Source organism: Oncorhynchus mykiss, chromosome 10, assembly GCF_013265735.2.
Source record: "Oncorhynchus mykiss isolate Arlee chromosome 10, USDA_OmykA_1.1, whole genome shotgun sequence".
NCBI lineage: Eukaryota > Metazoa > Chordata > Actinopteri > Salmoniformes > Salmonidae > Oncorhynchus > Oncorhynchus mykiss.
The window spans coordinates 57,591,053-57,604,651 of NC_048574.1; the positions used below are offsets into that span (position 1 = coordinate 57,591,053).

General features: G+C 40.3%; 1 protein-coding gene across 1 annotated transcript; it reads right to left on the minus strand.

Moving 5' to 3' along the window:
- Window positions 1-324: 324 nt before the first annotated feature.
- LOC118966638 lies at window positions 325-6,117 on the minus strand. Its single transcript, XM_036989361.1, has 4 exons — window positions 5,904-6,117; window positions 1,162-1,482; window positions 512-814; window positions 325-332 (listed from the first exon to the last, which is right to left on the minus strand). The coding sequence occupies exons 1-4, from the start codon at window positions 5,992-5,994 to the stop codon at window positions 325-327; spliced, it is 723 nt and encodes a 240-aa protein (XP_036845256.1). The 5' UTR covers window positions 5,995-6,117.
- Window positions 6,118-13,599: the final 7,482 nt, after the last annotated feature.

The following is a 13,599-nucleotide window of genomic DNA, read 5'->3' on the forward strand; positions in this document are numbered from 1 at the left end:
TTTAACTGCCCAGTAAGTACCAACACTTATTATCCCAACTGCTAACAATGTAACCAGTGTGATTGGGACAGGATTGGGACCAGAGTCTGTCAGGAGTAAAATGCAGCTGTTCAAACCCATGCCATGTACTTTAGTCAATACTAATGAATGACATTGAGGTATTATAAGGTAGGCTACACGGCACATAGGAAAATAAATACAGAAATCAGCTGGCTGTAATACAAAAGTTAAAGTAAATACAATATGATAATATGCATGTTGGGGGATTTTGTAAAAACTGCCTTCAGGTTTTACTGTTGAAAATAAAATAGGTTATATTCCCCCTTACTGTCCTACAATATAAGATGTTAGTGAGGAAACAAAGAGCAGACACTGTATGGGAGTCTGCTCTGTCCAATGAAATCCCTGCTGAGGTCGTTATAAACAGAGCCTGTTATTTAGTGGTCTGTCATTACAGTCCCTCACTGATCCACAAAATGGAAAAACAATGCTATATGCAGTGTTGACATACCTTTGAGGGCAGAGCGTGAGGACAATTGAGGGCAGAGCGTTTCAATGTTGAGTGGAGTTGGTTTTGAGTCAGCAGGGTTGGAAGCCTCACAGCTGTTGGTGTCAACGTTTATTTTGTTTAACTCCAGAGGGAGAGAGAGATTGGCTAGAAGATCAGGGCTGCTGGTCTGGTTGAGAATCTCCCCTCCTCTGTACCAGGACAAGATCACCTCTCTCCCGTTCTTCACAGTGCACACCAAGGAACAGCTCATGCTTTCAAATGGACTGTCCACTGAGGGACTGATGTGAGGAGCAGACACTGAGGCTGGGATAGCATAATGATTAAGCAGTGACTCAATGACAAACAGAGATAAAAAATGATGTGTTGACAGTAAAAACGGAGGTCATAAATCAGATCTAAACGTATATGAAGAAGTGGGCTATTTATTTGTCAAACATGTGGCAGACGCAGGCGGCAGACTCACAGTAAAGTTTACAGTGTAAATGTTGTGAATTTCCTGGTATTTTTTAGATCAGCCATGGTACATGTTATAGTATAAAAACAAGTAACTAAATACAAAGGTCTTTCTTGATCTTCATTGAAACAACTGGGTAACAGACTAAATGGGAGAATCGAAAAAAGGGAAGTAAAACAAGAAGCCAGACACGCACCATAGACAGTTAGATTTGCAATCTTAGATGAACTCTGTGTATTGATGATAAGTATTTTATAAAGTCCAGAGTCGCTGATGGTGAGGTTTCTGATGGTGAGAGATCCAGTCTGAGTATCCAGCTTCAGTCTGTCTTTGAACCTCCTACTGTAGTCCGTTTTAATCACACCAGCATTCAGCATAGCTAGTTTATCAAATGAATCTGAACGACTGAATAGGAAAGACCATGCTATAACAGTGCCGCTAGACAGTTCAGTAAGTCCAGTCGGTAAAGTTACTTTCATTCCCTCTTTTCCCGACACATTTACAGCATCAATCAGATCTGAAAAGAAGAAAGAAAACATTGGCTAAGGGCAGTAGCTACATCAATACAAGCCATTAACATGACTAAATCCTGTAGGCGATCCTGGATCCAAGCCAAGCACATGATAGACTGCATGCAGTGACCTACGTACATTTTTGTTTACTTGTCTTTGTATTATAATCGTTATTTTTTAATCCATTGAGTCGTAGTTATGGCTACTAGGTGTAGCCTAGTTCACATTTCTAACACGTGAACACTAAATAAGTCTATTTGACCTTTATTTAACCCAGAGTTGCCAACTCCCACGCATTGGCCTTGATACACGCATTTCACCCTCTTCTTACACATTCACGGCACACCTCATGCAGGGCTGCCAACCTTTTAAAAAAGCTTTGAGTGATGTTTGCTATGTGCATTTCATTGCCCCTGGTACAATCCCTAGACGGGGGACTCTGGGTCCCCCCCCCGGGTAGATATTACTGTTTGAAAGCAAATTTACTGTAATCCTAGGTATTTTGACATGCCTTAGGCCTATGATCAGGGTGGAATATTAGGTATATTCAGGATGCTCTTAACGTTAAATCAAAATTCGACAACTTTGTTACTTTGAGATTTTGGGGGGGAGGATGAAATGTAAAGTTTGCTAATATTTGTTAGGTGGGATTGACATTTTATTCAGACAGTACTGAAATGAGATGGGGAGAGAGGCAAATGGGAGAAACAGTGGGAAGGTTGGATGCAGGCATTGATCTCTGTTCTCAGATGGAAAGTTATATGAGATACATGCTGAGGAGTGTTACCACTACACCAAGGGTCTGCACAGGAAACGTTATTGGTTGATGGCAGTGGGTAACCAAATAATAGATTGCAGTCTGCTTGTCCATAGACTGCTTTCAAGGTAAGGACACAAGCATTGTATATTTTGTCATTTGGGTGAACTATTTAAAATGGGGTTGGAAGAAAATCCTGCTTGCTCTCCAGGAGCACCCCACTCCCCGATCTGTTTCCCAAGTGCTGGGTGTTTGAAAATGTTCTTGTTATAAAAATGTATTTCACAAAATCACCCAACCGTCAAGAAAAATCTAATGAATAGCAATATTCATGTGGTTTATGTTCACTAGTTGAAGATCCTTGACATCATCTTACTCTACACAGACCGTCACCGTACCATCTCTGCCTAATAATCTCCGCACCATAATAAAATGTTAAAATTATATTTAATTCCTGGAGCATATAATAGCCTCATACAAGTCATTTTCAAAGACACAAGTGTCACGTTCTGACCTTAGTTCCTTTGTTTTGTCTTTGTTTTAGTATGGTCAGGGCGTGAGTTGGGGTGTGCAGTCTATGTTTGTTTTTCTATGTTGGTTTCTGTGTTCGGCCTAGTATGGTTCTCAATCCGAGGCAGGTGTCGTTAATTGTCTCTGATTGAGAATCATACATAGGTAGCCTTTTTCCACCTGTGTTTCGTGGGTGTTTGTTTTCTGTTCTGTGTTTTGTTGCACCGTTCAGGACTGTTCGTTTGTCGTGTATTGTTTTCGTTTCAGTATTCATTCTTTATTAAATTACAATGAATACTTACCACGCTGCACCTTGGTCCTCTCTTTCTCCCGACGACAACCGTTACAACAAGTAGGCATATCAGATTTCGAATAAGTGATTACACTGACAAAATTGTGAAGAAGTGGAATAATTAAATAAGTGTAGGGAATCACAGTTGTGTTCTTGCTGACAAGCACAGTAATTAGCCTATATTTTAGCCAATTGTTAAGAATGAGAATTGTTCCACTGATCAGAGTGAAAGCAAATAAATAATAACATCTCTTGAAGACAAGATTACATATATCTGCCCCTACACCCTATCCAAATTATTTGTCTAGTTATTGTCCCCTCTCTAGAATAAAACGTACACTTTTGGGTTCACAATCTTTTTGAAAAAAATATTTTCATAGTTACCAAACAGGTCACCCTACCAAACTTCCCTGCTAAAACGTATTGTAGTGTAGGTCTATCTGTCTGCTGCATTTTCGTTGTCACAGCCTAAATGCCAATCACTAAAAGAGTGGACTAATGCAAGTGTGGATTAAATTGACTTTAGTACACACTGTCTGTCGTGTCTTAGCTATTATTACTAATGGATATATAATAAGAAAGACTCTGAATACAATGAAGTGGAGTTTCACATTTACCAAAGCTAGTTTGTACAAGAATAACATAGAGCAACACTGCACATGACTAAGGACGCATCACGATCTGAATCTCTATCGTCGTCATGTCGTGCCACAGCACTGTGAACCGCCACACATTGGAGCATATGATTAGTCTAGTTATCTGAGGGATCAAGGGGATTGGATGGAAAAGGAAACGCCCCTCAAGATTAGAGTGGAGCTGAATGGAGAGAGAACCATCTCTGCTGAGTTTATACAACTCTAAAAAAGAGTAGCATGGTACCACTGTTTTATATATGTTGTCAACAAAATTAGGTGGTTGTTTCTCCAGTCCGTATTGCAGGATGCAGCATTTTGACAGCATGTACAAAAGTTGATTTAATCCACACTAGTCCCCTCCTTTGGTGATTGTCGTTTAGGCTGTGACAACGAAAAGGCAGCAGACAGACCTACCTACAGTGTAAGTTTTAGTATAGGGTGGGGACAATACATAGAAAAATAATTTGGTTAGGGTGTAGGGGCAGATTTATGTAATCTTGTCTTCAAGAGATTTTATTGTTTATTTATTTTCACTCTGATCAGTGGAACAATTCTCGTTCTTAACAATGGGCTAAAATGTTGGGTAATTACCCTGCTTGACTTGTCAGCAAGAACACTACTGTTATTCCCTACAGTTATTTGATTATTTCACTTCCTCCCAATTTTCCCACTGTAATCACGTGTTTGAAATCTGATATGCCTGCTTTTTTTCTTTGAAAACAAATGATATGAGGATATGTATTTTTGCAGCCATTCATGGACAGTCTTGTATAAGTCATACAAATAAGAAGAGGGTTGAAAATCAACAAAGACCTCTCTCTCACAATAATCTCTGCTGTGGACAATGACAAGGGCCCATATGAGTGTGTCTGTCATAATCGGACCGTAGCAGATGTAAAGCTAGATGTTCTGGGTAAGTTGAACACGCATGATGAAACTTTACATTTTGAATGTTGACTGGGGACAAGAACTATGTCTACTTTACTCAGGGACAAAACACTATATCCACTGTTTTTTTTTTCTCATTAGAAATGATTGGTTATGGGTGCCTTCATGTGTCTGTGAAATATTACCGTTCTCAGAAATTGACATTATTTTTTGGGGGGGTGCAAACTGCTATATATATATTTATTAAACTGGAAAATAATGTTTGTATCCTGTATATTCGACAGTGATATGTGATTGGTTTCTTAGGTATCTCTTTATGTAGTGTTGTGGTGTCTCTCTTGCTGTGATGTATGTTAGTTCCTATTTTTTGAATATATATTTTTTAATCCCAGCCTCCATCCCCGTCCTCGCCGGAGGGCTTTTGCCTTTTTCGTAGGCCATCATTGTAAATAAGAATTTGTTCTGACTTGCATAGTTAAATAAAGGTTAAATAAAAAATATATAATAAAGTAAAGGAATAGCTATTAAATGCTCCAGGAATCAATATAACTTTGGACATTTTAGTATTGTGCACATGCTATGCAGAGATGGTACGGGGACTTATATACACATTATATTTTGTCTGTGTAGAGTAAGATGATGTCAAGGATCTTCAACTAGGAACCATAAACCACCTGAATATTGATATTCATTCGAAGCTTCTTGAAGGTTGGGTGATTTTGAGAAATGTATTGTTATAACAAGAACATTTTCAAACACCCAGCACTTTTGTGTCATTCCCTTGAAAGCAGTCTACGTATAAGGAGACTGCAATCTATGATTTGGTTCCCCACTGCCATCAACCATGAATATTAAAAATGTACTTCACATTACACCCCCCCAAAAAATCTCAAAGTAGCAACCTTGTCGGATTTTGAGTGTTCATTTCATGTACAAATCATTTTTGAATACAACTTGTGTTTTTTTTGTGTTTCTTTTTACCCTGGTCATACGCCTAAGTCATATCAAAATACATAGAATTGCAGGAAATTAGCTTTAACACAGTAACATTTTTGTCTATGCCAGGGAGCAATGAAATTCACATAGCAAATTTCACTCCAAACATTCTTCAAAAGTTGGCAGCCCTGATTTAACAAGCAAGTCATCGAGAACACATTTTCTCTTTTAAAATAACGACATGACCAAAAAGCGATAGTGAAATTATATAACAGCATTTTTTTCTGCACCATCTGCCACAACACTTTAGTAATAATATAGCACATTCAAATCAATTACACGAGAGTCATGTAACATGATAGTAGCCTACTTTTGTAATTGACTCTCAGTTTGACAAGGCAGACTTACCACTTTCGAGAAAGAGTAATATCCAGAGAATGGATCTTATTATTTTCCATTTCAATAGGGTACTCAGATTAAGTGTAATTCCAAAATCCATTTTCACCAGCACTCTAAAGTCTCCCACCCATTGCTCCGCATGTCTGTCTGTGTCTTTCTGTCTCTCTGTCGCTCTCTCACTCACTCACACTCTCTCGCTCTCTCACACGCATTGTGTGCCCAGTCTCTTTATTCCTCTTAATCTCTTTCACACATTGTGTGTGCTGTCTCTCTCTCTCCATCAGGAAAACATGTTAGAGAAAGTGGGGAGTGTCCTTTGTATTTTTTGTCCATTAAAATAAATTCAAAGGGCTTTATTGGCATGAGAAACATATGTTTACATTGCCAAAGCAAGTGAAATAGATGATAATCAAAAGTGATATAAACAATAACAAGTAAACAGTAAACATTACACTCACAAAAGTTACAAAGGAATAGAGACATTTAAAATGTCACAATATTGCTATACACAATGTTGTAACGATGTGCAAATAGTTGAAGTACAAACATAAATATGGGTTGTATTTACAATGCTGTTGGTTCTTCACAATCTTGCTGCTATCAAATAAAATCTAATTGTATTAGTCACAGCGCCGAATATAACAGGTGTAGGTAGATCTTACAGTGAAATGCTTGCTTACGAGCCCTTAACCAACAGTGCAGTTAAAAAATATGGCTAAGAATAACAGATAAAAGTAAAAAGTAATTAAAGAGCAGCAGTAAGAATTAATATATGCAGGGGGGTGCTGGTACAGAGTCAATGTGCGGGGGCACCGGTTAGTTGAGGTAGTATGTACATGTAGGAAGAGTTATTAAAGTGGCTATGCATAGACGACAACAGAGAGTGGCAGTGGTGTGGAGGAGGTGGGGTAATGAAAATTATATGGGTAGCAATTTGACTAGATGTTCAGGAGTCTTACGGCTTGGGGGTAGAAGGTGTATAGAAGCCTCTTGGACCTAGACTTGGTTGCTCTGGTACCGCTTGCCATGCGGTAGCAGAGAGAACAGTCTATGACAAGGTTGGCTGGAGTCTTTGACCATTTTTAGGGCCTTCCTCTGACACCACCTGGTTTACAAGTCCTGGATGTCAGGAAGCTTGGCCCCAGTAATGTACTCGGCCGTTTGCACTACCCTCTGTAGTGCTTTGCGGTCGGAGGCCGAGCAGCTGACATACAAGGCAGTGACGCAACCAGTGAGGATGGTCTCGATGACGCAGCTGTAGAACATTTTGAGGATCTGAGGACCCATGCCAAATCTTTTCAGTTTCCTGAGGGGGAATAGGTTTAATCGCTTCACGACTGTCTTGGTGTGCTTGGACCATGTTAGCTTGATGGTGATGTGGACACCAAGGAACTTGAAGCTCTCAACCTGCTCCACGGCAGCCCCATCGATGAGAATGGGGGTGTGCTCGGTCCTCTTTTTCCTGTAGTCCACAATCATCCCCTTTGTCTTGATCATGTTGAGGGAGAGGGTGTTGTCCTGGCACCAAACAGCCTGGACTCTGACCTCCTCCCTGTAGGCTGTCTCGTTGTTTTCGGTGATCAGGCTTACCACTGTTGTGTCATCTGCAAATGTAATGATGGTGCTGGAGTCGTGCCTGGCCATGCAGTCATGAGTGAACAGGGAGTACAGGAGGGGGCTGAGCACGCACCCCTGAGTTGCCCTGTGTTGAGGATCAGCATGGCGGATGTGCTGTTACCTACCCTTACCAACTGGGGGCGGCCCATCAGGAAGTCCAGGATCCAGTTGCAGAGGGAGGTGTTTAGTCCCAGGGTCCTTAGATTATTGTTGAGCTTTGAGGGCACTACTGTGTTGAATGCTGAGCTGTAGTCAATGAATAGCATTCTCACATATGTGTTCCTTTTGTCCAGGTGGGAAAGGTCAGTGTGGAATGCAATATAGATTGCATCATCTGTGGATCTGTTAGGCGGTATGCAAATTGGAGTGAGTCTAGGATTTCTGGGATAATGCTGTTGATGTGAGCCATAACTAGCCTTTCAAAGCACTTCATGGCAACAGACGTGAGTGCTATGGGTCAGTAGTCATTTAGACAGGTTACGTTAGTGTTCTTGGGCACAGGCACCATGGTGGTCTGCTTAAAACATGTTGGTATAACAGACTCTGATAGGGAGAGGTTTAAAATGTCAGTGAAGACACTTGCTAGTTGGTCAGTGCATGCTCTGAGTACACGTCCTGATAATCCGTCTGGACCTGCGGCCTTGTGAATGTTGACCTGTCTAAAGGTCTAACTCACATCGGCTGTGGAGAGTATGATCACACTGTCTTCCGATACAGCTGGTGCTCTCATGCATGTTTCAGTGTTATTTTCCTCGAAGCGAGCATAGAAGTGGCTTAGCTCGTCTGATAGGCTCTTGTCACTGGGCAGCTCTTGGCTGTGTAGTCTGTAATGGTTTGCAAGCCATGGCACATCCGACGAGCGTCAGAGCCGGTGTCATACGACTTGATCTCAGTGCAGATGCTGCCTGTAATCCATGGTTTCTGGTAGGGGTATGTACGTACGGTCACTGTTGCAACGAAATCATTGATGCACTTATTGATTTAGCCAATGACAGATGTGGAGTACTCCTCAATGCCATTGGAGGAATCCCAGAACATATTCCAGTCTGTGCTAACAAAACAGTCCTGTAGTTTAGCATCTGCTTCATCTGACCACTTTTTTATTGATCTAGTCATCGGTGCTTCCTGCATACATTTTTGCTTGTAAGCAGAAATCATGAGAATGGAATTATGGTCAGATTTGCCAAATGGAGGGTAAGGGAGAGCTTTGTATGCATCTCTGTGTGTGGAGTATAGGTGGTCCAGAGTTCTTTCCCCTTTGGATGCACATTTAACATGCTGATAGAAATGTGGCTACTAGGAGCGCAGCCTCTGGCTGAGCGTTTTCTTGTTTGCTTATGGCGGAATATAGCTCATTCAATGCTATCTTAGTGCCAACCTCTGACTGAGGTGGTATATAATCAGCTACAAAGAATACAGATGAGAACTCTCGGTAGGTAGTGTGTGCTACAGCTTATCATGATATATTCAACCTCAGGTGAGCAATAGCTTGAGACTTCCATAGATATAGTACACCAGCTGTTGTTTACAAAAATACATAGCCCGCCGCCTCTTATCTTTCCAGACACTGCTGTTCTATCCTGCCGGTACATCATATAACCAGCCAGCTGTATGTTGATATTGTCGTGGTTTGATATTGTCGTCTTTTCTCCGCCTCCTCTTCATGCAGATCACAGGGGTTGGGGTCTGTTCCTGAGGGAGCCGTGTATATCCTCTGCTTTGGGCTAGTCAGAGTCGGGAAAGAAGAAGAATGATTCTGCCAGTCCTTGCTGAGTAATCGCAGTCCTGATGTCTAGAAGTTATTTTCGGTCATGAGAGATGGTAGCGGCAACATTATGTACAAAATTTGTAAAAAAAAATAAGTTAGAAACAACGAAGATAAATTTACAAAAAAACACAATCGGTTGGGGGAACGTAAAACGTCTGCCTTCTTCTCCGGTGCCATTTTACATGGCACACTGTGGAGTTTATCAAAATTGGATTTGTTTTGAATTCTTTGAGGGTCTGTGTAATCTGAGGGAAATATGTGTCTCTAATATATTCATACATTTGGCAGGAGGATAGGAAGTGCAGCTCAGTTTCGACCTCATTTTGTGGGCAGTGTGCACATAGCATGTTTTCTCTTGAGAGCCAGGTCTATATTCAGAGATACTAACATCAGATAACATTCACATATTAGCCATTTCTGAGACTTACTTAATTAATTTGACGATACAGCAGTAGCAATACAAAGAAATAACATCTATAGAAGAGACAGAATTGCTTATGGAGAGGTGTCTCTATATTTTCAGAGCCATATCTCTGTAATGCTTAGAGAAGATATTATGTGAAGTGTAATTGAAGTGGTGTGGTCGCAGGTTCACTTGGCACATCTAAAGCCTTTTCTTTTGGGGTGTTGCTATAAGCCACCAAGTGCTAATTGTCAGTATCTAAATGTGTTAAATGCTTGATAGTGTATGTGATGTAAACAGAGAGGTTTACTTTCTTGGGGACCTGAATATTAACTGGTTTTCATCAAGCTGTCCGCTCAAGAGGAAGCTTCTCACTGTAACCAGGGCCTACAATCTGGTTTAGGTTATTAATCAACCTACCAGGATGTTTACAAACACTACATGAACAAGATCATCCACATGTATCGATCACATTTTTACTAATACTGTAGAACTTTGTTCTAAGGCTGTATCCATACACATTGGATGCAGTGATCACAATATAGTGACTATATCCAGGAAAGCCAAAGTTCCAAAAGCTCTGCCTAAAATAGTGTGTAAGAGATCATACTAAATATTTTTCTGTGACTGATGTGGATTTGTTGGTCTGATGTGATTAATAAGGAGCATCCAGACGCTGCACTTGATTAATTTATGAAATCGCTTCTTCCAATTATTGATAAACATGCACCTGTTAAGAAACTGACTGTTAGAACTGTTAAGGCTTCATGGATTGATGAGGAATTGAAAAACTGTGTGATTGAAAGAGATGGTGTAAAAGGAGTGGCTAATAAATCTGGCTGCACTTCTGACTGGCTGACTTATTGCAAATTGAGAAATTATGTGAATAAACTCAACAAAATTAGAAGAAACTGTATTATGAAGCCAAGATCAATGATGAAAATAATTATGTAATAAAACATTGGAGCATTTAAAATTATGGGAAGATGGCTTATTCATCCAAAAACCATTTGATGTTGGCAGTTATTTTAATGACTACTTCACTGGCAAAGTCGGCAACGAAAAGTGAGCCATCGTATTCATGCATAAAAAAACGAATAATGAAAGAAAAGCATTGGAAGTTAGAATTTTGTGAAGTTAGTGTGGAAAAAATACTGTTATCGATCAATAATGACAAACCCCCTGGCACCTCCTGACTTAGATAGAAAGCTACTGAGGATGGTAGCTTACTCCATAGCTACTCCTATCTGTCATATCTTTAATCTGAGCCTAGAGGAAAGTCTGTCCTCTAGCCTGGAGGGAAGCCAAAGTAATTTCGCTGCCCAAGAGTGGTAAAGCAGCCTTTAAAGGTTTTAACAGCACACCTATCAGCTTGCTGCCAGCTCTTAGCAAACTGTTGGAAAAAATTGTCTATAAACAAATACAATGCTATTTCTCTGTAAACAAATTAACAACAGACTTTCAGCATGCTTATGGAGAAGGCCACTCATCATGTATTGCACTGACACAAATGACTGATGATCGGTTGAAATAAATTGATAATACGAAGATTGTGGGAATTGAACTGTTACATTTCAGTGCAGCCTTTAATATTTTTGAGCATAACTTATTGAAAAAACTTATGTGTTATGGCTTTTCAAACTCTGCTATATTGTGGATTTTGAGCTATCTAAAATAACTCAAAGGTTTTTCTTTAATGGAAGCTTCTCTTATGTCAAACTTTAAAGTTTAGTGTACCTCAGGGTAGCTCCCTAGGCCCTCTAATCTTTCAATTTTTACCAATTATCTGCCTCTAGCATTAAACAAAGCAGGTGTGTCCATGATTTCTGATGATTCAACCATATACCCATAAGCAACCACAGGTAATGAAGTGACTTAACGAAGAGTTGCAGTCTGTTTTGGAAATGGTGGCCAGTAACAAACTGGTCCTGAACATTTGTTAAACTAAAAGCATTGTATTAGGTAAAAAAAAATTAAATAAATAAATTGTGTGAGGATGTAGGTTTTGGCAAGTAAAAATGGATTGGTAAACCTTTGTCCACTTTGGAAAAAGAGGTAAAAGGAAGTCTTTGTCAGACAACAGCAGAGGAGTGATAATATGTTCCAAGTCATGCAACAATGCAAATGACAGAGATTACTCTTATGGTGGGGGCTAAATGAATAACATGTGAAAACAGCAGCATTGGGTTGGTTGTAGTTGGTCCCCCTACAGGCCTGAAACGTTATGTAATCTAAGATGGATTGACCATACCTCCACACAACACTAAGAATAAGGAAATTACTAATACAAAATAGTTACAACAATTTTTGTTGCCATTTATTTGCACAAATGCAAACATACAAAGCAAAGATCCTGAGAAAGATGTAGGCTGTTCAGACACCATAGGATACAACACATTCAAAGTCGGTTTCCTGGTCACAGATTAAGTCTAGCTCTGGAGTAAAACGCTAATTCAATGGAGATGCATTTTAGTCATGGACTAGGCTTAGTATGTCACAGTGGTGCATTATAATAATTAATAATGAATTCAGACTCATGATTCATTGAATACTAGTCTCTCCATAAGATCTTTCAGAGTTGCTAAAGACTAGCTCATGGTATACAATGGCTCCCTCTAGTGTCTGATACAGTTGAGGAGGACAGACTACCAAAGCACATTGAAGACATGTCACAGAAGACATGTAGAAGATTTCCCTAGGTATAGAGAGTTTGCTTCTGTAAAAGGGAAGATACATTATAGAGTGCGGGATAGAGAGCATAAATGTACAGAAATCAAATTGTGGATATTCAAAGCACATCAAGTATATTAATGCTATAGATTGTGGTTATACCTGCATGTTGCAGACAGTGCTCCTCAATGTTGAGATTGATTGTCGGGTTACTGACAGGTTTGGCATCCTTTTTCTCCAGAGGGTAGAGACAAATTGGTGTGTTTGTGACTATTTGTGTTATCCAGTCTTCCCTCTCCTCTGTACCAGGCCAGGGTAACGTCTTTTCAGTTCTCCACAGAACACACCACTGAACAGCTTTCAATAACTGATGGACTAACAGCTGACCTGGGGCTCCTAATGTAGGGAGCTGGGACTCCAACTGCAAAACAAGAGGAGAAACAGACATATACAGTGCCTTCAGAAAGTATTAACACCCCTTGATGTCTTCCACATTTTGTTGTGTTACGGTCTGAATATAAAATGGGTTAAACCTGTTGGGGCGGTATGCAAACTGAAGTGAGTCTAGGGTGGCAGGTAAGGTGGAGGTGATATGATCCTTGACTAGTCTCTCAAAGCACTTCATGATGACAGAAGTGAGTGCACGGGCGGTAGTCATTTAGTTCAGTTATCTTTGCCTTCTTGGATACAGGAACAATGGTGGCCATCTTGAAGCATGTGGGGACAGCAGACTGGTATAGAGAGCAATTGCATATGTCCGTAAACACACCAGCCAGCTGGTCTGCACATGCTCTGAGGACACGGCTAGGGCTGCTGTCTGGGCCAGCAGCCCTGCGAGGGTTAACGCGTTTAACCTCTTTAGGCTAGATGGGACGCTACCGTCCCACCTGACCAACATCCAGTGAAAGTCCAGGGCGCCAAATTCAAACAACAGAAATGTAAATATTTAACATTCTTGAAAATACACATGAAATATGTCAAAAAAAACGTAACTTTTTGTTAATCCAGCCGCAGTGTCAGATTTCAAATAGGCTTTACGGCAAAAGTAAACCATGTGATTATCTGAGGACAGCACCCCACTTTACAAATGCATAACAATCATTTTCAACCAGGTAGGTGGTGACACAAAAGTCAGAAATAACGATATAATTCATGCCTTACCTTTGAAGTTGGCACTCCAAAAGGACTCAGTTACATCACAAGTGGTCCTTTTGTTCGATACTGGTCAAGGTCCGTAGTCGGGGACA